Below are 25,001 nucleotides of genomic sequence, written 5' to 3'. Positions count from 1 at the left end.
TTTAATATCTGTAATTTCCTGGGCGGTTCTTGAGGGGGACTGTGATTGAGTCAGTTACAATTTGCTCAGCATCTTTATTCTATTGGTAAATCCAATATATTTTTATTTAAGCAGAACCATATATATACTGTATATTAACTTTTCCAGGCAGTCTTTCTTCAGCACAGAAAGGCCAGATGTATGGGAATTGTAAAAAATCAGGATATGCATAAAAACTGTTCAAGTGCATAAAGCAGCCCCATCTGGAAGACATCTAACAGAAATGAAGTTGTACAAAACCATTCCATTGATAATAAAGCTAATTTTTATGGGTCTGACAAGTATGTAATTATGTTCAGTGGTGCTTTTCAGATTTTATCACAGTCAATAAACCGCAGTGGTAATTTCATTCCCATTTGACATATTTACATGGAAACATTTGATTGGAGGAATTAGTAACCCTGAAAGCCTTGATAGATATGTTTTAATGATCTGTGACCTCCGCAGTCCCTCATCTGTTTATTGTTGCAACAGGCGAGAAGTCATTCCTATGTGACCTTTGTGGCTTTGCTGGCGGGACACGTCATGCCCTCACCAAGCATCGGAGGCAGCATACAGGTCAGTTATGCAGTCTTTTACCCTTTGGTATTTTCTCTCCAGCAAAGGACTGTCATCCAGCCTGAGGGAAAAGGAAGTCGTACAGCACATTAGAATCCAGAGAGTAAATATGTTCTCTCTTCCTGTTTCGCCTTTACAAATCATGTACGCCTAAAGTCTATGTGAAATGCTCTTAATTATTAATTGAAATGTAGATTTTTTTTCCTTTGAGGCAAAATATTGAATTGAAGGTTTATCTTTGAAAATCTATAAGTACAAGAGATTCCTTTTCAAGAAACTATGCAAGTAAACTGTATATCTGTTGAAGTTTTTGTAAGAACCTGCATATGATTTTTTAAGTGAAAATTAAAGAGAAGATTCCTTTCAAACACCATATTTTCCAAATTTGACATTATTTGCCAAGGAAACATGCCAATTTTGTTGTATCACATAATTTTTTGTTCCCCAGATTGGTTAGGTATCATGCTCCCCATGTATGATACAGCTAATATTATCATCCCAATCTGTACTCAAAAGTCAGGCTCATGGAGAAATATGGCACTTACTCCCAGGCAAATTTGTATGGGACTGCAGGCTAAATTCTGTCTTCCAAAGCAAGCAAGCAAGTTAACAAACAAAAAACCAAACAAACATGTATTAAACATTTTTGTATATGTGTTACCTTAATGCTGGCTCTACTCACATTATTCTTCCATTACAATTTGCTTGAAAAGGTCAGGAGCTGTCGTCTGTGGACATGAAATACAGCTGTTTGTCTTTTACGTTGTGGCCCATTCCTAACGTGGGATATTAGTTATTTGGAAGTTGAGTCATGACAACTGGACTACTTTCTTATTAAGTTGAAACATTTCGCTACTCATCCAGGTAGCTTCTTCATTCTGAGGAGAGTTCGTAGGAGAACCCTGATACAGTGGTGCCTCGCTTAACGACGGTAAACCAGGAAAATCGCTGTTAAGCGAAAACATCATAAAACGAAATTTAAAACCCCATTGAAACACATTGAAACCCATTCAATGCGTTCCAATGGGGTAAAAACTCACCATCCAGCGAAGATCCTCCATACGGTGGCCATTTTTGCTGCCTGTATAGCGAGGAATCCGTCCCTAAACACAGCGGGGAGCCATTTTAAGCACCCGGTGGCCATTTTGAAAACCCAGCGATCAGCTGTTTTTGATCATCGTAGAGTGAAAATCGGTTCCTGAGATTGTTGTACAGCGATTTTGTCGTAATGCACGGCAGTCGTTAAGTGAGGCACCACTGTATATCCTCCATGTTGGTTTCACTTCCCCCTGATTTGAATAGGCCCGTTAGATCAGTGGTCTGCAACCTTTTTAGTCCCACGGACTGGCTGGGGAAGGCGGGGCACCCCCCTGTGCTTGTGCACATGTGCGAAGGCACTCCTTTATATATACATATGGTCAAAACCTTTTGTGATTTTATAGGCATACAGTTTCTGAAATAACAGACTGAATTTAAGGGGCACACCTCTGTATAAAAATGAATCAAAGTAATAGCATGTGTATTAAACCAGGCACCTTAAAACTCATTTGTCAGCATTAAACCTCTGTTGATTTAAAAACTAGATGTATCTAGCACATAGTATATTAGAGGATGTCTGATAACATATTTGATGTAAAATTATGAAGAACTTCCTTAGCAATATATAAATGGTTATACTGAAGATCGCAGTGTCCTTCTAGGTGCAATGTCAAAGCAATTTGCACACATACTCATTACACTGACATACTCACTACATGATCCTTGCAGTCCAGTGACTTCTTAGTGGCAACGCAAAAAGTGCTGTTTACTTTTGTTCTCCTAGTGCAAAGGTGTATAGCTCATGGCCTCCAAATATCTGCTCAAAATTATGTTCCACTCAGTATAGCCAGCAGTGAAGGATGATCCAACAACATGTGGTGGGCTGCTTGTTGTCTTTTCCCAGCCTAACATCTGATCCCCCATTTCCTGCTTTCTTCTTTTTAAATTGATGCACAAACACTCTCTGTCACACTCTCAGCTGTTTTTCTCAAGCATAAACTATTCTGGAGGATTTACATAAATCCTATGCTAGAGTCCTGTACTTCATGGTCCCAAATGCATAGAAGTCTCATGGAGCATGCAGGGCAAGCCTTGATCCCTCATCAATGCCATGCACATTGACCACCCCTCCCGGATTCCTGAATGGTGTTAGACTGATGTGGGTATTTATAGGGTTCATCCTTCCATGCTGGAAATCCTGCATATGTAGATAGTATTGCCTTCATTTCAGCTGAATTTGTGCGCATGGTATTCAGTTGTTTTCTTTAAGTCCCACATTCTGTAAATGTACAGCTTCTTGTCAGATACTTTCCCCAGTTTTTTGAAAATACTTTAAAATTTCCAAGTGTTTCTTCTTCCATGAGTTCCATGGATACATAAAAAACCATTTCAGTAGAGTTTTGCTTCCGATATGGTAGAAGCTCAGGCCTTTGTCTTTGCTAATGTATGGAATGGAGTTATCCAGTGTAGTGAACAGAGTGACAAACTAGGATTCTGGAAACGAGGGTTTGAATCTCCACTGAACCATGGAAACTCACTGGGAGAATGGAACTAATAAATCCTTAAATATTTTACATACCTTGAAAACCCTATTAAGGTCACTATAAGTCAGTTCCAACCGGATGGCACATTACTAGCTATAAGATAAAATACGGTAGTAGCATTTGAAGTGTGATTAAAATATTGAAATATGAGTGGAATATTTTGAAATATTGTTCCCCTAACAATACTGTTCAATATTGTTCCCCTAAGCGCATCATTTAGACAGCTAAAACATGTAGTGTTTACATAGTCTGCAAAGACAGTCTGGTCCACAGCTTCCTGTATACCACCTGATTTCTTTCAGGTATGTACTGAAAGAGTGGATATATTTTTTTGTTTTGATTTGATTTGGTTTTGTTCATAGCCTGCATTTCTTACAAAAGCTCCTCAACTTTTATGTTTTACCCAAAAATGTACTCTCTTAGCATGGCCTTTGAGATAATATGAAAGTTCTCTGAATGGTCTCATGCCTGGAAATCATATACCGTACCTCTAAATACATCGTCAACATACGTTGCACCTTTCCAGTTGTACACCAATCATCTCTCATACCATATTTCATTTGTAAATAGTGTGAACCAATCCTCTCTTATACTGTGTTTCAAATGCTAAGAGTGTACAGCCATTCTTCATATGGTGTTCTCTATAGTGTAGTAAATTGGTATGTAAAAAACAGACACCATGGTTAATTTACATAGCTGGGCAATACATAATCAGCATAATTTGAATAAAATTTGCATGGACTTTTGTTATGGTGCTGTTTCTGCAATCCCCGTTGTGGAATTAGAAGTGGCAGTTCTTGGGAGCTTTTCTAGATGATCATTGGCTGACTGAAATAAATGCTTCCTCTTGGGCTTCAGCTATGGAATGTTAAAAGATGTATGTACTGGCAGAGAAAGGTCAGTTTCTTGGCAGGCTGTGAAATGTGATGAAGTTTTTCAGTTAGTTGGGGGTGACGAAAAGCCCTTGTATTGTTAACCTCAGTTGCTCAAATTATGGGTAAGGCCTTTCAAACCATGAGATACAGAAATCAAGATCTGTGAAGGCACAATGAATGTAAGTGTACTATACATTTACCTTGTTTCTGAGGCTAAAATTGTACAGGCTGTTTTGGATATTTTCAAACATTTTCAACAATCATGCACGTCATAGCGTTGGTTGCTCATTTGGGGTTTGTTTTTGTTTTGCTTGTTTTCTTTTGAAGAATCACATTCCTAGTTTTCCATTGTTCCAGTGCATATTGGAAACGTTTCTATTGGTTCTAATACTTGACACAGAGCAAGAGTAGACCATTGATCTAGATGGGTGGGATAGAAATCCAATAAATAAATAAAATAAATAAATAGCACTCAGGAAGATGTTGTGCTGTTTTCAATGTATTTCTGTGGGATGTTTCACCATGATGGGTGATATGAGTTTTATATAGAAAAAAATCATGTACACTAGATGTATCTACAGTTTGCATCTAACGCATGTTATACTGCACATACAACGTTTAAAGCCCTGCTGCCAATTGGGTGTATTCCATAGGTGGTATGCATAATGAACTACCCAAGTATTCCTCTGCTTCAGCATAGTCCTTCTTGGAGGACTTTCATAGTCAATAACCTCAATAATTTTCTAAGTTGTGGTCTAGTGTAGATTCATTCTTCTTCATACTGTATAGCAGAAAAAGTACATCATTTGTCATGATAATCACGTGTATTTTTTCATTAACGTTGTTAGTAAAATTATTCTTGCATTTCAGGGAACTTTGGTTCCTTTTTTCCACTCCTACTGCTACTATTTGTTGCTGTCTTTTGGTAGTTCTTTCTGTGATCTTAGGTTTATCTTTACAATATATCCCCGAGGCACTTCAGTCTTCTTCCTTTTACAGATTACCTGAAACTGAGAGATGTTCATTTGCCCATGGCCACACAATGAGTCCACTGGAGATGTGGAGTTTGAAATCATTTGTCTCTGACCCAAGCCCTACTCTCATCTGGCTCATAAGAATTATGTAAAATAATTGTGTTTTGTACTGAAGTGCAAATCTTACACTGCTTTCAGTTACAACAGCACACTTTAGATAGCAAGTTACAATTAATGTTGCCATTTCTGGTTGGCATTTATCAGTTTGTGCCACCCTAGTAGAATTTCCCCTGCTCTGAATACAGGCATTTACAGGTTATAGATCATGGAGCCTGCATCGAGCTAGCCTAAGTTTATGTTTTATGTCAGGACTGGAGGCTCGTTATTACTTTGCTATTAACTTTATACTATATAGGACAGTATCTCAGAGACAGAGGGATCTATCTTGTTGGCATTTATCCGCCTCTGTGGCACAAACAATCAGAGATGATTCTTTCATGGAAAAATTACCTGTGTCTACTATTTTCTTCACAAGCAGCAGTATGGCACACCTTGTATTATGCTCAATATACTTAAGCTGGTGCTACAATTTTTTTGCCTGGGTGCTAATTCTTTAAACCAGGCCAAGCCATGTGCATCCTTCTCCTCCTCTTCCTCCTTCCTCTATTTTATTCCTTCTCTTGTTCCTCCTCTTGCTCCCAGCTCAGCATCTTGATTTTCTCCTCTGTATATGCTTTTTGACATAGCTTTCCTTCCACATAGAGTGCCCAAGCAAATTATAGACAGGTTTGAAGGGGATAGGTATCAAAAGTGGTCTAAATGGCTTAAATAATTCCCTACTGCAATACAAACTGTCTCAGGGGTTGACACAAGACATCTCCTGATCCAAGATTTACTTTTATCACCTGTCACAGACCCTTGATTCAAGGGCAGGAGAGCTGATCCTTACATGCAGTTTAGGAACCTTGGCTAGCTTAATAAGCCTCCCCACTCCCCTCAGCCTCCAGGCATCAGGTGAATTGATATCCACCAGAGTGCTTTTCTTGTCTGACAGATGTTTGACAGAGGGGGAGGATTGACTTCAGTGTCTTGAGGACTCTTTGCTACATATTTCTGATTCTGTAGCTTCTTTTGCTTTGTGTTTTTTTTTTCTTTTTTTTTTCTTTCCACATTGTGGGCTTAATTTGACTGTTTAAAAGAGTGAGCTTTGTCTGTCCAAAGTGGTGACGTGTTTGGTCTTGCTTGGTCCGCAGAAGCGCTGTTTCTGCTCACATACTCTAGTTTGATAATAGGTGTCCCACAGAAAGCCTCCTTGAACCAAAGCCTCTGTTCTAAATGGCCTTTTATTGGTGCTATTGTTACAGTGGAAGAAGGAAATGCACAGTACATTAGAGATGCTGTTGGGGAGGTGCAAGTTCTAGTAAAAAATTCATTTGTGCTAGGTTAAAATTGAATATGCCATAAAGGATGTAAGATACTCCTGTATGGGGCAAGCAGCTAAAATACTACAGGTTAGATCTTTAGAAGTCAGTTATGAATGAAACCAAAGTCCTTCCCATCTTTCATGGAATGGCCTGCCAGGTTCTTCACAGTGATCTGATTCACACCACTGGTAAGTTTATGAAACCACTGGTGAGATGACATACGTGGCTGGTTGGCTGAAATTCACTTTACTAGATCATAATCTCTGCTGGTCTTTTTGCTGGTGATTATTGCCAACATGTCTAGTAGCCAAACCTCATTTATTTACTTGATAAAAACTGGGGCAGCACACGTATGCCTCAGGATTACTTTTAGGTAGTGAAAACAAAATTGATCTGCCTTCAGAAAAGCAGTCCTTTACTTGCCACATTTGGACAATCTTAGTTTGTCTGCATAGGCGGAGACTTGAACCTTCTTCAGTTATTCTGAAAATATGTGTTCTCCACAAAAAATGAAAATACTGCATTCGCCTCACTCCTCCCAGCCTATTGTTGCTTTAATGATGTGAAAGCAACAGTCTGAACATTTTGTTGATTTTGTTGTGACCTGGTTGTGAGAGTTTGTTAGCTACTAGTTAAAACTACAGGTAAGGTAGTTACTTGTAGCTGGTTACTTTTGGTAATGAGCAGTTTAACTACTGTAATAGTTAATAATCTCTCACAACCAAGATACAATAAAATGTCTGTGAACTGGGAAACATGTGACATAGTATTTTCTAATATCTCCTTTGCTGGATTGGCAAGTGGTCATAATACCAGGGATAGATTTAATGTGCCTCTGTCAAATCTGCAAAGGTTTGGAACTGGATCATGTATATCCCACATTCCCAAGAAATCATGTTTCAAAAGATTTCTGATGCAAAGACAAAACGGACGCATAATGAACTAATTTGTTTCAGTTACTGTTGAAGATTTACTCAAAGGAGCTAAGTCAGAGGCCATTAACCTCTGGAACAGCATCTGTCTGTTCAGTCATTCTTTCACATTGGCACCAATGGAGGCTGTTTTGTTTGAACATCTTGGACAAGGACTTTACAGTTCATTATTTATTTTTATTTATTTATTTATTTCATTTATATCCCGCCTATCTAGTCGCGGAGGACTACTCTAGGCGGCTTACAACAGAGATAAAATACTATAAAAATAAAACAACAAATTACAAAACATTTAAAGGTAAAAAGACAATAAAATTATTATTATTTTAAAAATAAATAATAATAAAATATTATTATTTTAAAATAAATTTTAAGTAGTCTGTAGAAAGGCATTATCCAAAATTCCTGATTTAGAGAAAAGCATACTCCTGGATACCGTGTGGAGATTCTGATTACTGGCCAAGACTCTCCATCATTGTGATTATCAGTGCGAAATAATTTGATAGTATAACCAACATGATTTTATTCAAATTATTATTTTGTGATGTCGTTCACAGCTAATAATTACTTAAAAGGCAAAACACAAAGGAAGAAGTATGAAAATGCTCATGCAAAATTGTGAAGAAGTTAATCAGTCAATTAAATGGTTCAAATAGTGTATTAACTTACTATAATTTGAATTGTTCTAATGCAGAGAGAAAGGATAAGGGATCAACTGAGCATTCAATATGGCTCTTCACTCCAAACATCACACCAGGACTCTGGAAATGTAACATCTCTTTTCTATGCCTGAACAATTGACTGATAAGGTTATATGTTCCTTTACCTGATCCATCCTCTCTAGGATGCTTCTGGCTTTACCATGTTTAAGAATTCTGTGGACACCAGTCTTAGCTAAGATCAATATTTAGTGACAGAAAATGCAAGCATGATGCTGTTGCTTTATGAACCATACCTAAGGATCTGGATTAGGTAGCAAGACTGCTGTCCAGACTCTTATGAACAAAGTGCCTTATCCTCCTTCCAAAGTTTGTTTAACTGTTTCCTGCCAACATGGGAAGAAGTCACAGATATTATACTAGAAATGCAGGAAGACGTATGTGTATGAAAGAGAAGGGCAATGGACCTGCATGACTAATATATGAGGAAAGACTAATATGAGGGTACATGCAACCTCCATGGAAGTGTGCAGCAATCTAGCAAGTATGAAAAGGTAGCCTCATATGTGGCAGTCGCAAAGCTGCTCCTATGAACCTGCAGAAATATCTAAGCAGTTTGTGCCTTTGTTCAAATAGTCTCATGAATTTTTGAAGACAGTGGCTTATATGACCTACACAGACCCTGTTTGTATGATCAGTTCCATTTGCTCATTTCATTCTTGCACATCTAGGCATTTATAGGTCAACGTAATAAAGAGAGAAAATTTAATAATATATGTGTTTTTATCCAGATGAGTGGCTCACTTTGCGTTTCTATTTCTCATGTGAACTGCACTTTGACTTTTAATGTGCAGTTACATTACTCGGCACTGAATTTAATGTATAATGTAGCCTCTTTCCTTCACCTTCCCCCAACCCACCGCCAACAAGAAAAATACGCAGTATAAAGTATAACTAACCCAGTATGCTTTGTGCGTTTTCATTAAATGCTTATTAAGAGAGAATGCAATGTTTGAAGAGGATTGCTATTAACTTCCCACAAAGCTAGTATTTGTAGGAATGTTCAGAATTTAATTACATGAGATTTTCAATGATAAAATGTTACTGGAAGCAAGATACTAAATTTCTTTGAACACTGACCATTCTCTCCAAAAGGATTGGCAACTATCTTTATTGTTAGTTTTTTTAATCAATATTTTAAAAAGACATATGAAAACTAGCACCACAACTCAATATCTCTGTCCCCACTGCAAACTTTCTATTCATGTATGTCTTTTATTATTATTATTTTATTTTATTTTTTGTATATGCAAGGAATTGCTTCTTCATTTAAAGGAACACTGCCTTGACTGGGAACTCTACATAGGGGTTACAGCCTTGCTTGTCTTGTGACATCCTAGATTTCAGCTATAATTTATAAGCAGTTTGCCTCCTTTGGAAATGAAATCTGTTGAACTTGGGATAAATATATTTATTTTATTTTGATCTGTTTTTTTAAAGTAGTAGCCTACACTGGAAGTAGAAAAATTCTAACAAAGTAAAACAAATGAGCAGTGCAATTAAAAGATTTGCAAATAACAATCAGCTATTTGTACCAAAAACTCAAGAATTGAAACCAGAGAGCAACAGTGAAAAGGGGAAAAACAGGATCCAAGACTTGGCAGGTTTCCCCAATAGCTTTCTGGATTAACCATGTTCTGATGAGTTGTGGAAAGTAAGAAAATGGAACAGTGTGGGCTTTCTTGGAGCAGGCATGTGCTACTGCCACAGTGCCATTCCTTTTACTTATGAACTTCCAATGGTAGGAAGATGAAACTCAGAACCTGAAATGTCAACTGCCACACAAAGGGGCCAGATGTGGAATCAGGCCGTCTCACAGCTGCCTTTTAGGACAACTTAGGGCAACAGATGTAAATCACAAGTAACTAGACTAATGTGATGTGTCTGGTCAACACCCAGATAAAGGTCCCGAAATGGCATTTTGTACCAATTAAATGCTGTATAATATTTATGTGTCATATATATGGTCTCTTTCCCATAGTACTAAATAGAGCTAGCTCTGTTCTTGTGTGGTTCAAGAATTACTTTGAAAGTTTTTCAGAGATAGCTTTATGCTTAGTGTTTTATGAAAGCACAGTGAGTTGTCAATATCTTCATATTATTTTTCTGTGATAGGAGTTAGGGAAGATTTAAAACTTAGGATTTATTTTAAAATGTATGGATTTTTTTCCTGCTTTGACAAATGCACAGAGAGGTGTTTAAAGGATAAAAAAGCACTGTATAAATATAGAAAACACACAATTGCACACTACAATAGAGAGCAGCAAACAGTAGAATTTAAAGCTATAAGGATATTATTTGTTCAGCTGTAACACACTAAGATGACACTGTAAGTATAGGGGAGGAAGCAGAAAAAAATAGGAAAAGGGATAAGAGAAGCAGAGATTAGAAGTAAAAGGCTGGGGGAAAGATTTATGTTTTCACCCCATTTAAACATTGCAAAGGGGTTGTCAGAACTGGGATGAATTGTTTTTAAGACTACAATTCCCAGAATACACCAGCCAGCATGGTCTCTAGTTGCTGACGGGATAAGCCTCCTTGGCCGCTTCTGTTCTATTTTCTCTTCAGGGGCACACAGATTTTCAAGGAGTTCCTAGTAAGGTAGAGGAAGCAGTTGAATCGTCTCAGGCGGAGTCAAAAGATACTCAAGCTGTATGCCTTGTATACTCTCTCTAGAGTCTGTGTGGCTGTAGGCCCTGCCCTCCACAATCCCATCTCAGCTTTATGTGTTGCGCACAAAGGAGTGTTCAGCTAAATTTACCTATAACTTTCCTGTAAGAAGAGCCTTGTGGCGCAGTGGTTAAACCGCTGTACTGCAGCCAAAACTGTGCTCACGACCCGGGGTTCAATCCCAGGTAGCTGGCTCAAGGTTGACTCAGCCTTCTATCCTTCCGAGGTCAGTAAAATGAGTACCCAGTTCGCTGGGGGGGGGGGGGCAATGTGTAGCCTGCATAATTAACTTGTAAACCACCCAGAGAGTGCTTGAAGCACTATGGGGCAGTATATAAGCAGCACACTTTGCTTTGCTTTGCTTTGCTTTGTAACTGGGAGCTTGCCTTTTCAGGGCTCCCAATCTTAGAAGCACTGTGTGTTCAGCTGACTGCACTTGCAGGTTCTTCGCATATTAAATTTTGCAGATTCAATTTAATCTTGATGCCTTCCTTGAGATATTTAGTACCTGGGACTTAGATAACCTTCCATATCCCAACACCCATTTAACTTTCTAAGAAAATATTTTTTTAAAAAGTGGTACATCATTTCCATTCAAAGCATGGTTTGGCAAAGGGTTTTGCTATCCACTCACTCATGTTTGGGATCCTTTTCTATCTTGCTCTCTTGCAACATTCTGTTGTTTCTTTTTCTCTAACTAAAGCCTGACACAATATTGGAAAAATACAGACCATTGGCAAAGTATGGTTGGTGCTTATTTTGTTTTGTTTTGTTTTTTGAATTTACAGTATGTAAACCAAGATTTCAGACAATGACTTGAGAAAACACACTGCCAAAATCTTCAGATTTTGGATGTCTTTGCAAAGTAGGAGAAAATGAGAAAGTGGGGGGAGGGGGACTAATAAGTTCACAACATGTTCTCAATTCTCCAAACCATGACATGGAGAACAAATGTTAGACTTGTTAGAACTTGCTAGAGCAAATGAGAGTTTGAAATGTTAGAACTTGTTAGAGTAAATGAGAGTTTCCCATGTCAAATTGTGTTAGTTAGCTGTTCTGAAATAGTAGGGTCATGTAAAACAACAAACCTTGTTCATTTAGATATCGAGTCATGTCACATGGGGTACCTCAAAGTTTTTTTTTTTCTGTTGCCAGGGAAGGATGGAGGTTCCCAAGATGCATGCTGAAGTAGGCTTAGGAAGTTTTTGTAAAATTAATAATTTAAAAGTAACTGAAGTTCATGAATCTATTAATGGATTACAAAAAGCTGCATTTCAATGAGAAAACAAAATGAGGGTTTCAGGAAATACAGGGACGTTGAAATGGTGGAATTGGTAATAAGATCATAAAACCCATCCTCCTGGATCATACCAAACACCCATCTAACTAAGCATCCTATTTCCAAAGGTGTCTGGGCATCAGAAGGTCACAATAAATCATAGGTTAAATTTTGACACTTGTGTATGCCACCAAACTTTCTTCCTGTTCCCTTCACTGTTCAAGCTTAGGAATCTCCTGAAAACTGGCTCCAAATATGGGCCATCCATCTGTAGTCAACTTTTCGGCTGCTGGGGGGCTACAATAGGGAGGGAACGTTCCTCATCCTTCCTGCATATGGGATTCCACTGCTTTGCAGGCAGATAACTGGCAATGGAGAGAGCCACAGGTGAAATTTCTTCTCTGTTCTTCATAATGCTCCCAGATGTAGCTGTACTAGCATGCGTCCTACATCCACCAATACACACAGTTTACAAAAATGTACTCTGTGTAATTTCCTAATGAACACTGGCCTTTTTTGAGCACCTATGCTGTTTTCTCTCCCCCCACCCCCCAGACAGTCTTCAGAGGAACTATGAAAATGAAATTTGAAAGTGACACATGTTATTTTTACTGTTACCTTCACCTAGTGTCTTCAGCACAGATTATCATATTGAGACTATGTGCAAATTATTTGTAAATGTGCAAATTGGGTTGTTTAATATATGCATAAACTTGGCAGATCTGCTTTGCTGTAATGGGAAGTATATTTTATGTATCCATTAATGTTGCACACTGCTAGCATCGCTGTTCAGGATCCAGAGGAACAAATGAATTATTTTGAAGTGATGTAGTGCTCACTTCTAGTTCTGCCTATTTTGTCTGGCTGATGTCCATTCAGTGACATTGTTTTAATCATGCAGTTCTGGACTGTCCACATGCATGTCTTACTGAACATATAGGATCTTAAGATATTTACAGGCGAAGCATACATATGTGGATATGTATATCAGGGAACTCTCAAAATGTAAATCCACTTTTTGTTGGTAAAAATGGTACTATTGCACTGTGCATGAACTTATGCACCTTGAAAGCTCCAAGGGAAGCTTTAACTAGTGGTAATTTTGCCATGGCTGATAACGTCATTCCTGTTGCAGATACAGAGCTGTACTACAGAATTTCAGCCAAAGTTTCATGTATATATTTCAGAGTTGTGATTTCTATGCTTCTACTGTATGATCTGCTAATAATGCCTTCATTTATGTTGGACGCACCCCCACTAGTGCTTCCAGAGTGGAAGGATAAGCTGTCAGGATGCTATCATTGCCAGGGGATGTCAAAAAAGTGTTCATCCTCACATTCTTTGGGAAAGCTTCTTCCATATCTCCAGTCAATTACTTGGAAGCCTAAATGTCTCTCCCCCCTGTGATTTTAAAAATGAATAACTTTTCCTGTTTTTCAGGAGAGAAACCATTCAAATGTGATGAGTGTAACTTTGCCTCTACAACACAGTCGCATCTGACACGGCACAAGCGTGTCCATACTGGAGAAAAACCCTACAGATGTCCTTGGTGTGACTACAGGTAATGGGATCAGTAGAGAGAATAAAGGATTGACAGAAGTTATGTGATGACTTCGTGAGATAACATTCAAATTAGCTAGTAGAATATATTGGCATGAAATCGCCATCCATGCAGAGGAAAAAATAAAGCAGAATACCTTTATTCATCAAGTTCTGGAGGAGAGAGAAGTCTGGAAGCTTTTTGATGTGAAACACTGAAGTGCTAATGCTGTTTATTTCACAGATGCTCTGGTGTCTGTTAGAATCCTCTCTGGAGGGACTTCTGATCTGCATTGCCTGTTCAGATCAGCTGCAGTTTTGAAAGAATTTCTTGGTTGAGTTGCAGCCATGACACTAAAGAGGAAAGTCCCCTTAAGAATTAAATGGGTTTGTTGTCCATTAAGTATTTTAAATGGAAGCACCTGCCTGAAACTTTAGCAAAGCTGATTCTGGTTTATTTACTAGAGGTTTATTTATTTGTACTCTTTCCTTCCGTTCTCTATAGTTGTATGGAGAATATGCCCCCCCGCTTCATTTAGGGAAAGGGATTGAATGGTGATGGTTTTGCTATTTTTCAAATGAAGTAGAGAAACACTCTGTGTCTTTTTGGGGTATTAGAGTTTATTTCCTGTGTGAAAATAAATGTAAATACCTGTGTGCTCCTGTTAATCTCATACTAATGTTTATATATTTGTATTAAATTTCCCCAATGGTGACTGTTAGCAAGGCAGCTGGGTGGTGGTGGGTGGGAGGACAATACAAAGGAATGTGTTTTAGTTTAAATATTTTATCACAAAGACTTCATCCACTATCCCTGCCTACACCATGTTAAATCTGATGGTGGACCAGATTGTTTGTTAGAACTAGTGCTTGTTTATTTTACAGCCCCTGTAAAAATAGTTTGCAGATCATTTAGTGGCCATCTCAGAATTGAGTTAATATTAAGTGAAAGCAAAGTCCACTCTATTGTATATATTTTGTACATGGCGATGAATTCTGTAATATCTTGCTGTAGGTATACAGCAAAGTACAACTTATTTTATGTCAATTACAGTGGTGCCCCGCATAACGAGGTTAATCCGTTCCGGATTAACCCTCGCTATGCGGAATCGTCGCTAAACGGGTAGGGAAAACGTATTGAAACGCATTAAACTTAGTTTAATGCGTTCCAATACCTTGCTTACTTACCCGTTCAGCGAGGATTCCCCTTGCCGGCAGCCATTTTCGCGCCCTCGCTAAGCGAGGTCAGGGCGTGAAAACGGCTGCTGGCAGCCATTTCCGGGCTTCCGGCGGCCATTTTGGAGCCGCTGAACAGCTGTTCGGCAGCTCCAAAATGGCCGCCGCAATACCCGATCTTCGCAATGCGGGTTTTCCCCATTGCGAAGATCGGGTATGTTTCCGTATAGCAATCCCGAAAAAGGGATTGCTATACGGAAACATCGCTATACGGTGCACTCGCTAAGCGAGGCACCACTGTATATGCATTTATTAAAAAGCTACCAATTCTACAGTAGCAGCATTATGCAGGTTGTTATCTGTTCACTAATTTGTTTTAATTTTGCTTTCTTTTATTTCTGCTTTCTTCTGTTTTGCAAAATCAGAATGAAGGTAGCCGAGGCAGGGATTTTTAGAAAATATTCCACAGTAACAGACCAGAACCTTAAACAGCACCTGCAAATTGCATTAATTTTATAAATGTACCTTTCAAAAAATATGTCCCATATGAAGGATATCCTACAAGCCTAAGGATAAATTGTGTGCATTTATAATATAATTATGTAAACTAAAATAAAATATTTTACATTTATTATGCATAATAAACTAATTAAACAATGCTCAGTAAGGGATTATAGCCTCTGACATCAAATGTAGAAGGATTCATTGTGTGGATTCAGCAGCACCAGCATTCTGAATAAGGCAGAGTAACTCTGCCGAGAACCCTTTTCTCATTTTTGGACAGGTTCCCTAGGGAGATCATAGTTCCTTTTTATTTTGTATATGATCATAACTTGTAAAATAAGGACCCATTTATAATACACTCCAGTGTCTACAGCAAAGTAATTAGAATACAAGATGTAGATGTTCTTTTCAAACTAAATAATTTTTAAGAGACTTTGATATGTCAGCAAATGCAGTATTCCCTGTTGTTTCTTAGTTTGGCAAAGGTAATGCTGAAATTGCATAATTCTTTATAAGAAGTTTGCACATACACACACATGCACACACGCGCGTGCACACACACACAAATACTAATATTAACAATGGGAACTATCATATGAAATGGATGATGCAGAAGAGCTTGTGTTACAATTCTTTCACTATTTAACACATGGTGACAGATTTGTCACTATCTCATATTTACAAAAGATTGTATGATTATCCATCACTAACTCTTTAAAGTACATTGTAGGATTGTCTTCAGGCAGTAAGTTTCACAATTCTTTGTGTCTAGGAGCCACATTTAGCTAATAGCTACAGATTGGCCATATTCGGAACCCTACCAGCAAAGTAGACATGAAAGCAAAAATAGAAGCCTAAGAAATGTGATAAAGTCTTACTTTAAAGAAATTGTGCTGAAAATTATAGTTGATACTTCCAAGTAGTGTGGTTGGGATCAGTAAATTAATATGTAGTTCTCTAGCTTGGTGTAATCATCTTTGGATCTCTCTGTTGAGAGAAATGCAGGATATAAATCAAATAAATATGTAAACAAATAAATATTCTTCTGTATCTATGAATGGGCTCATTGTAGAGAAACAGTGTTAACCTGTTTACCATATTTCTAGTTCATTACAGTAAAGTAGTTTTTGTCAACTTCTATGCCTGCTGGGTTTCCACCTTCTTCCACTACTCTTTCCTTCCTCCTCCTCAACTTTTCTCCTATTTTCCACCATTCTCTTCTCTTTCTGGTATTATTTTATGTCCAACCTTCTTCACAAGATATTAGGATGGCTAACATATTTTGTAAATATGTAACATTCCTGAGACTAGAGAGCCACTGCCACTCACATTGGCCTTTACTGAGCTAGATGGACAAACTGTGGTAGGTGAACACCATTTGCCCCTTTAAAAATGTGCATGCTCACCTCTAAGAGGTAACATATCTTCTATGCTGTTTTATAATTAAGTTTCTTTGGGGAAATCATGCATAGATTTGGGTGGATGGCTATCAATATGTAGATCACATATAACTCTACTTCTGTTAACCACCTCTGAATCCTAAGGAGACTGTAGAAATCTAGAATGGATGAGAGAGAAAAGGCTGAAATTTAATCCAGATAAGATGGAAGTTTTGTGGATCAATAAGCTTACTAATTGGGATAGAGATGTAAAAAGGTCGTGCATGAGGTTGCATTCTTTGAAGGAACAGTTACAAACCTTGGGCTCCAATGGTGTCCGAAAAAGCTCAACTCAAGTAATGAGAGTTTCAAAGATAGTCTTCTATCAACTTGGGCTTGCACAACAGTTGCAGGCAGTTCTACCAGGAATGACTTAATTTGACTTCAGTTACCAATGCACTCCTTACATATAATGAGCTTTTCTTGTGGTTGTCATTGGGAATTTTCTTTGGTGGAAGATCAGACAAATGTTAATAGGAGTAGAAAGACTGACCGCCAAGCATCATTTAAGAGTCAGTTCCATTACCTACTGGGACGTGGTGGTGCTGTGGGCTAAACCGTAGAAGCTGGTGCTGCAGGGTCAGAAGACCAAGCAGTCAAAAGATCAAATCCACGCGACGGAGTGAGCGCCCATCGCTTGTCCCAGCTCCCGCCAACCTAGCGGTTCGAAAGCATGCAAATGCAAGTAGATAAATAGGGACCACCTCAGTGGGAAGGTAACAGCGTTCCATGTCTAAGTCGCACTGGCCATGTGACCACGGAAGATTGTCTTTGGACAAAACGCTGGCTCTATGGCTTGAAAACGGGGATGAGCACCGCCCCCTAGAGTCGAACACGACTGGACAAAATTGTCAAGGGGAACCTTTACCTTTACCTTTTCCATTACCTACCAGTAGGCTTCCATGCTAATTTAAAACTGTTGGTGTTAAGTCTAGCCCCTGGTAAAGTCTATAGTTAAAAGAAATGTTTATGAAACTGTCTCTACACACCACTGTTGCAGGTTAGGAGTTTGATTCCCCAGTGTGCCTCCTAGAAGAAAAGCCAACCTGTGTAGGAAGAAGATAGTTCATGGGCTATCCTGAAGAGCTATTATAACTCATTTTTCAGTGTATGCAAAAGGTTGCAGGTTGTGTAACAGACATGTCTGAGACTAGAGTGCCCTGCCTCTGCCACAGGGTTTTACAGAACTAAATGGACAAACAGCCTGATTTTATGTAAAGCAATTTTATGTGCTATTGTAACACTAGAAATATTGGAACCGCCACATTTCTTCTCCAAACTTGACAGACATGGATCCATTTGTGTTTAGTATCAGATTGTATATCAATTGTATATCTTCAAATACATCGACATACTTTCTTCAACATTTTAACACATTTTCAGATTTTTTCACTGAACTACAGTGGTGCCCCGCATGATGACGATAATCCGTCCCACTGAAATCGCTGTTTAGGGAAATCGTTGTCATGTGAAATTCGTTTCCCCATTGGAATGCATTGAAACCTGGTTTAATGCATTCCAATGGGGAAAATACCTCATTGTCCAGTGAAGATTACCCATAGGGAAGCCATTTTGCGAGCACCGATCAGCTGTAAAAATGGCTGCCCTGCGAAGCATGGGTCCGGAAAACACAGGGCAGCCATTTTGCGAAGCCAAAGATCAGCTGTATAAATCGTCGTCTTGTGAACGGACCTAATCAACGTCCAGCAAAAATCCCCCGTCGGAATGACTGCTTTGTGAATCGCTATAGCGATCACAAAAAGGCATTGTTATGTAGATTCGTCATTTAGGGTGGTCATCGTCTTGCGAGGTACCACTGTACCATAATTCACAAGGTGTACCCTCAACCAGAATCCTAACAGTTGTAGCCAAAGAGTCCACATGTTTCTTCTCTGTAGCCACTGGAGTGAGATAGAGGTTTTTTTTAAAAATACATCCTGAGACTTTTGTCTCCCTTTCATAATCGGATCTATTGGTAGTTTCGAATTCCTTTAGTTTTTCTCTCTGTGAACCTCCAATGCAGATCAGACCAGACAGTCAAGAGAAGGGATGATATGTGAACTAGACTAAAAGTTATTGTGTGTGTTTTATAGAAGGAGCAGGTAGAGTAATTCTAATATATTCTTATGGTATTCTTTGTTCTTCAGATCGTTTTATTCAAAGGATTCAGTTCTTTGACTGAAGAGTGAATTGCAAAAATTCTAGCTGTTGCTAAAATCCGCAGGCCACTTTTAACTGCTTTTTATCTATTTCTGATTGCTTACAAGACTTAATTCAATTTTTGTCTCCTCTTGTAATTGTTATATTTTTGTGTAACCATTTTAATTTATATAACTGTGTAAACAGACAGTACGGCAAGGTTTCAGGAGAGTGGTGGACAAAATACATGACTTTTCTGTCCTCTCTGTATCTTGCAGTTATCTCTAACAGCAAAATCTGAAAAGGGTTGTAAGGATTGTGATCCAAACTAACTAGAGCCCTGGCACAGGAACACTCACCTTAGGTGCTGAGAATATATTGCACTATCCTGTCGCAGGCACAAACTGTTAGAGAAATAACATTGTATTAGTATGACATAGTGTGTGTTTACTGAGGAGTTTAATGTACTGCAGAGGGTAAATGAGTGTGGCGATCCCCCTTGTGCCCTTTATATCTTGGGGCTCCACAAAGGTAAATACGCCCTTTTCGCTGCCACCAGGTATTCTCTTAATACCAATTCAGGTCCCACACACATATAGGAGCTGATCATATAACTTAGGAATCAGGGGTTTTCAATTAAACATTCTTTTATTAATGAACAAATCACCAGGAGAATCAAATATATATAACTGTTTCAGGTGTTCATGCATAACAAATCATGTATTCAATCACTGCTATTTCTTATATTATGCTTATGAGTTCATTCCTGCTTGCTCAATATGTTTTACTCTTTCAACTTCCTTTCTTAACCCCTTTTTAGCTATTCCTAAACCCTAGCACTCTCTCCACATCTTCTTGTCCCTACTTCTCTCTATCCCTATCTTATTCCAACTCCCTCTGTCTCTTCCAGTTGTCTTAACTGTCATTCTGACTCCGCCCCTCCTGCTCCATCTTCTGATTGACATGCAGGAATGACGTCATCTCTTGGCTTCTGCTACAATGAGATACATTTTTCCCTTTATTATTTTCTGTGAAGTAAGAAAATGCCTTTAAATAAAGTTTTAACTTAAATAAAGTTGGATAGGAAAACAAACAAATTAGAATGCAAAAATCAAATGACCCTCTCTTGATTTTTCCCCAATGTGAGGATGTTACAATACCTGACTTCCTTCTTTTTTCTTTCCTTTCCCAAAATATACTGCCTTGTTGGATTTGGTTTGTTGATTTTTATTATTATTATTATTTTAATGATGGACACTTCAGATTTTTCGTGTCATAAAATTCAAGAGAATTTTGAAACTTGCTTTTTTGTATTTTCCTTGCAATTCTCTCTTATTCATGAGTTTTCACTAGTTTATCTTTTACTTGTGTTATTATTTAAAACAATCTCTCTCACACACTCACTCTTTTTGGTATTTGACAAGTTCTTAAGCTGTAGAAATCCTTATTTTCTAATTTCAAACTTGAGAGGAGGAGCTTACTTGATCCTCAGACTTTCTGTTTATGTAAAATCTTCAATAGAAATCATCAAATAAATATGCTTACCTTCCCACATCATTTGTATATTAGATGAACTCTAGTGGGAATGCACCTCAATTTATAAAAACTGAAAGTACTTGTGTGCATTACATGGGGTTTTCTTTTGTTATAGTTTTTACAGCACAAACTTGAGCCTCTAACATAGAAATCCACTTCTATTTTGTTGCCTCACTATTTTAACTCGTTGTATTCACTTTGCTTTCTCTCTGTTATGCTTAATATTTCAAGTACTTGCATTCATAAAGTGTATTATATAATAGGTTTCTTTAAGTGTTAATAGTAAAACTTAGTTCAGTCATAGATTTCAGAGCCCCAAAATGTGTGAAAGGGTTGAAAAGGCATGTTGTGTGGGGAACAAGATCATGCCACTTGTGTGGCTTGTACTGCGTTCTTTCTAGAAAAATCACATTGGTAGTAGCATTCAAAGGTGCTCAGCCTTCTCTTTCATGCCCTAGTCTCTTGGCCAGAGGCAAGTGTCAGCATGGTAACTGGCTTATAAAGAAATGTGTGTGCTTATCAGAAAGCAAGATTATCCCTTAGAACAGTATGCACAGTGTTGAGCAGTGTGTTTCTGCTATGAAGTTATTTTATGTCAGAACCATTTATTTAGTACACAGTTTAATTGGAAGCTTAGTGCATTTAATTTATTCTATTTTAATGAAGGACCATAAGAACTAGATATTTTATTTTCTGTGCAGTATAACACATCAGGAGCAGGAAGGGCAAATGTCTTGGGATTGGGAGAAAAACAGAAATACTTTATGGTACACCTATTCCAAGGTGTTGCTATTTTCTAAATTAAAGCTTTGTTCCTTTAGAAGATAATTTGGATGTCATAGAGGTGGCAGGGGGAATCTTACATATTTCTTTTACTTATTTCTGTTCCAGCCCATTTATTTCATACTCAACATGTTTTAGCACTATACTCTCATTTATCCTATGAAGAAGATGGCTTTGATCCCTTGCAACTTGCTTTCTGAACCATTTCCTAGACACTCCATTTCTTTTTATGATTATGGGGGGCTACCCTGTGATGCTGATCACCAGATGAAGCATGCAGTTTAATCTTATATTTCAATTTTAAATGTTGCAGCACATCCACACCTATGCCACAGGTCTTCCTTTGCCTTGCAAACAGGGCAGAAATGTTGCCCCCTTACTACTATTTTGGACAAAAAAAGGTCAGCTTTAATGGTGTACTATCTTGTGGAGCTTGGAAAGTCGCTTTTAAAATTTAGTGACTTGGAGTTCTGAGGCCACTGTAGTAGTTATTTACTATTACAATTATAATATTTAATAGTAACTCTTTAACTGTTCTCAAAAATAGCTTACAATGGTAGCATTAGTTGCTTTTAAAAGCATCTTAATACTACAAACTTGTAATGTCCGGCACAAAACACACTTTCCTCCCATCCATCTTGTCATCACCTCAGCACCCATGGCGGAGCATCAAGGCACACCACAAGATCATATTGTCATAGCTGTAACAGTAGTTTATTATAGTCACACTATACAAGGAATGAAGTTTCCTTTGTTGGCACTTAATTGCAGTCTTAATGTCACTGATCTATGTTTTTGTTACTAGAAACAGGAATTAATTAATTAACAATAATTAATTACAAGTACTAGTTATAAGTAAATGTAATTCTAATTATATATTTAAGAAGTGTTAATTGTAAGTAATCTATTATTTATTTATTTTATTTATTTTATTTAATTTATATGCCGCCCACACTACCCAGAGGTCTCTGGGCGGCTTACAACAATTAAAATTCAATACAGTAAAAGATAAAATAATTAAAATACAATTAAAATTGCCATCGGACCCACAGCTAATATTATTTCAATTAAAAGCCTTCTGGAACAGGAAGGTTTTGACCTGGCGCCGAAATGTCATCAGTGTCGGCGCCAGACAAATCTCAGTCGGGAGGGCATTCCATAGTCTGGGGCAGCTCCCGAAAAGGCCCTTTGTCTACAAGCCGTCCCTCTTACCTCCTTAAGGGACGGCTCTTTCAAAAGAGCCCCCTGGCTAGATCTTAACTGCCGGGTAGGTTCATATGGAAGGAGGCGGTCCTTTAGGTATCCAGGGCCCAAGCCGTTTAGGGCTTTATATGTCAAAACAAGCACTTTGAATTGGGCCCAGGCAGAAACTGGTAGCCAATGTAACTTATACAGAATCGGCTTGATATGTTCCCTGGCAGCTGCACCACTCACCAGCCGTGCAGCTCGATTCTGGACCAGTTGCAGTCGCCGGACCGTCTTCAAAGGCAGCCCCACATAAAGCGCATTGCAGTAATCTATGCAGGATGTTACCAGTGCATGTGTGACAAGTTATTTGTAATGTGCTGTGTCCGAGCTGTTTCGTTTCACACATGACACAAGAAACAGTTTCTTCTACTGCAAAACAGTATCGTATTTTTGTTTGTTTGTTTTGTCTTGTCCACTTGTTTATTCAGTTCAGACTTCAACAATGTACTGTTTGGATTAATTGTGAATTTGTTTCAATGTAGCCTTAAAGATAATTATAAGACTACATTTTTATCTAGTTCAGTATTTTTATATTGAAGAAATACAAATAGCATGTTTTTGAATTTCAGTTAACAAATCTACTTCATTTTCCCCCTGATGTTGTTGGATCTTTAGGGAGATACTTCTTGTTGTTGCCTATAAAATATCTTAATATAAGCTTGTTTTGTAATATAGTTGCAAAGTAAGTATTGAAATCACTGAATAATTAGTCTACCATTTTGAAAACAAAATGATAATCTTCCTACATAAGCATCAAAATAAACATGTTTGTTTTAATTTATGGCTCTTTTAGTTTCAGTTCCATTATGAAAGGACCAAACTATCTTTGGGGATGGCCATTCTATAAGGAATATCTCTGGACAGTCCCTTCTGTGGCAGTTAGCATTTACTTTCTATACCTGGTGACAGAAAAGCAAGTCTTGCAAAGAAAAACATGAACTATATTTTGACAGTACTATTTTGCCAGAATTCCCCAAGCATTTGAACTATTATCATGTAATGAAGTTGTTGTGTATATTCTTTAGTTCTGTGTAGATAATGTTACAGCTCTCTTTCTGTTTTTCTTTTCTCCAGTAATGGTTTCAGTAATAAGCACCGCAACTTTACTGTTTCAGACCTGTTTCCAAGTCTTAAAGGTATATAAAAGAGGAATTATATTTCGTGTTCACTTCCTTTGGAACTGCTTTACATTTCTAGAAGATGGTTTGAGAAATTATTTTTTCTAAGAAGGGAGAAAGGTTCATAGAGAATGCTAAGTGGAGGACATGACTTGTGGGAGTAGGCAGTATTTAAGAGTGTTCTTGGGGGAAAATCTCTTTAGAGGTTTATGTAGGCACTGTGTACTGAAGAAATTAGGGCAGCTGCAAGAGTAATTCTGCTGTGGCTTAATATTCTGCTATTACAGAGAACATTATAAACAGGCTGGCCCTGCCATTAGGTAAAGTGGACATGTTGGTCAGCAGACTGCTACGTTCATGCAGAACAGTGGCTCCCAACCTTTTTTAAATCACACACCCCATTTATGACAGTAAATTAACCTGCAACCCCCACAACCATGTTTGCATAAAAAGGCATTTTTAATGGGGTAAAGTCATCCCTTTTCCAAAAATAAAGGCTTCTTTCTTCTCTCAAAGAGCTTGTTTCTCATACATACACATACACATTAACTTGAATATCCCGCTCTGAAAGGTCAAGAAAGAAATTATTTAAAAAGGGCTTCAGCACATATAAGGTGATGTGCAACCCCACAGAAAACAGTGTGTGACCCCCTTGGGGTCATGACCCCTAGATGGGGAAACATTGATGTAGACAAATATGGGCCAACCTTTTTGTGGCTCAGAATATAAAACACTGTAATGCTTGTACAGTACTGTTTAGCTCTCTCTTGTCTTCACCAACAGATTAGAACAAAGATTCCCCCATATCTATTGTTTAAATGTATTATTGTAAAGAGATGTTACTGTGGGTGGATGTGTGCATTCTGGTTGGGTTTGGGCCTTAGCAGCATACGTATGATCCCCAGATGTGTCTTTTCTTTTCAGCAAGTCAAGGAGAAACTTCTAAATAATTTTATTTATTTGTTTGTTTGATCAAAATTGTACCCCGCCCATTTAGTGGACAAGCCACTACTCTGGGTGGCTTACAGGAAATAACAAAAATATACTATGCAACAATTTAAACAAAAATAGAGCATATAAAAACAAAAACCTGTTTGGTTGTTGTAGGTTTGTTGTAGGTTTTTTGGACTGTTTTGGCCGTGTTCTGGAGAAGCCTGAGGTGTCTTCCGGGGAGAGTTGGCGTTCAGATAGGTTGACGATGATGATGTGTGAGGTGTCTAGTGTAGGTTTCAGTTGACTAGTTTGGCATTTGTTGAATTTCTGTTTTTGTCTGGCTGTGTGGTCCACAGTTTCTTTTTCCATCTTTCTGTAGAAGAGGGTATCGATCTTGTCCCAATCATGACTTCTTATTTTTTGGGTGATACTGATGTGTAGGAATAGTAGTTCTTTGACTGTGGAGTCCAGTTTTTTGAGGGTTGTGTGGATTCTTTCCCGTAGGCAGTCATAGATGCGGCTAGCCTATGGGGA

The 25,001-nt window shown here is 38.1% G+C and overlaps 1 protein-coding gene across 1 annotated transcript in view; it reads left to right on the top strand.

Moving 5' to 3' along the window:
- Window positions 1-25,001, top strand: part of ZNF407 (zinc finger protein 407) — a 442,451-nt gene that overhangs the window by 250,821 nt on the left and 166,629 nt on the right. The window contains exons 6-7 of the mRNA XM_020801805.3: window positions 514-597; window positions 13,493-13,613. Coding sequence (XP_020657464.3) covers window positions 514-597; window positions 13,493-13,613 — 205 coding nt within the window. The remainder of the gene's footprint in view (window positions 1-513; window positions 598-13,492; window positions 13,614-25,001) is intronic.

Source organism: Pogona vitticeps, chromosome 4, assembly GCF_051106095.1.
Source record: "Pogona vitticeps strain Pit_001003342236 chromosome 4, PviZW2.1, whole genome shotgun sequence".
NCBI classification, from domain to species: Eukaryota; Metazoa; Chordata; class Lepidosauria; order Squamata; family Agamidae; genus Pogona; species Pogona vitticeps.
This window is presented reverse-complemented; position numbering and strand designations above follow the sequence as displayed.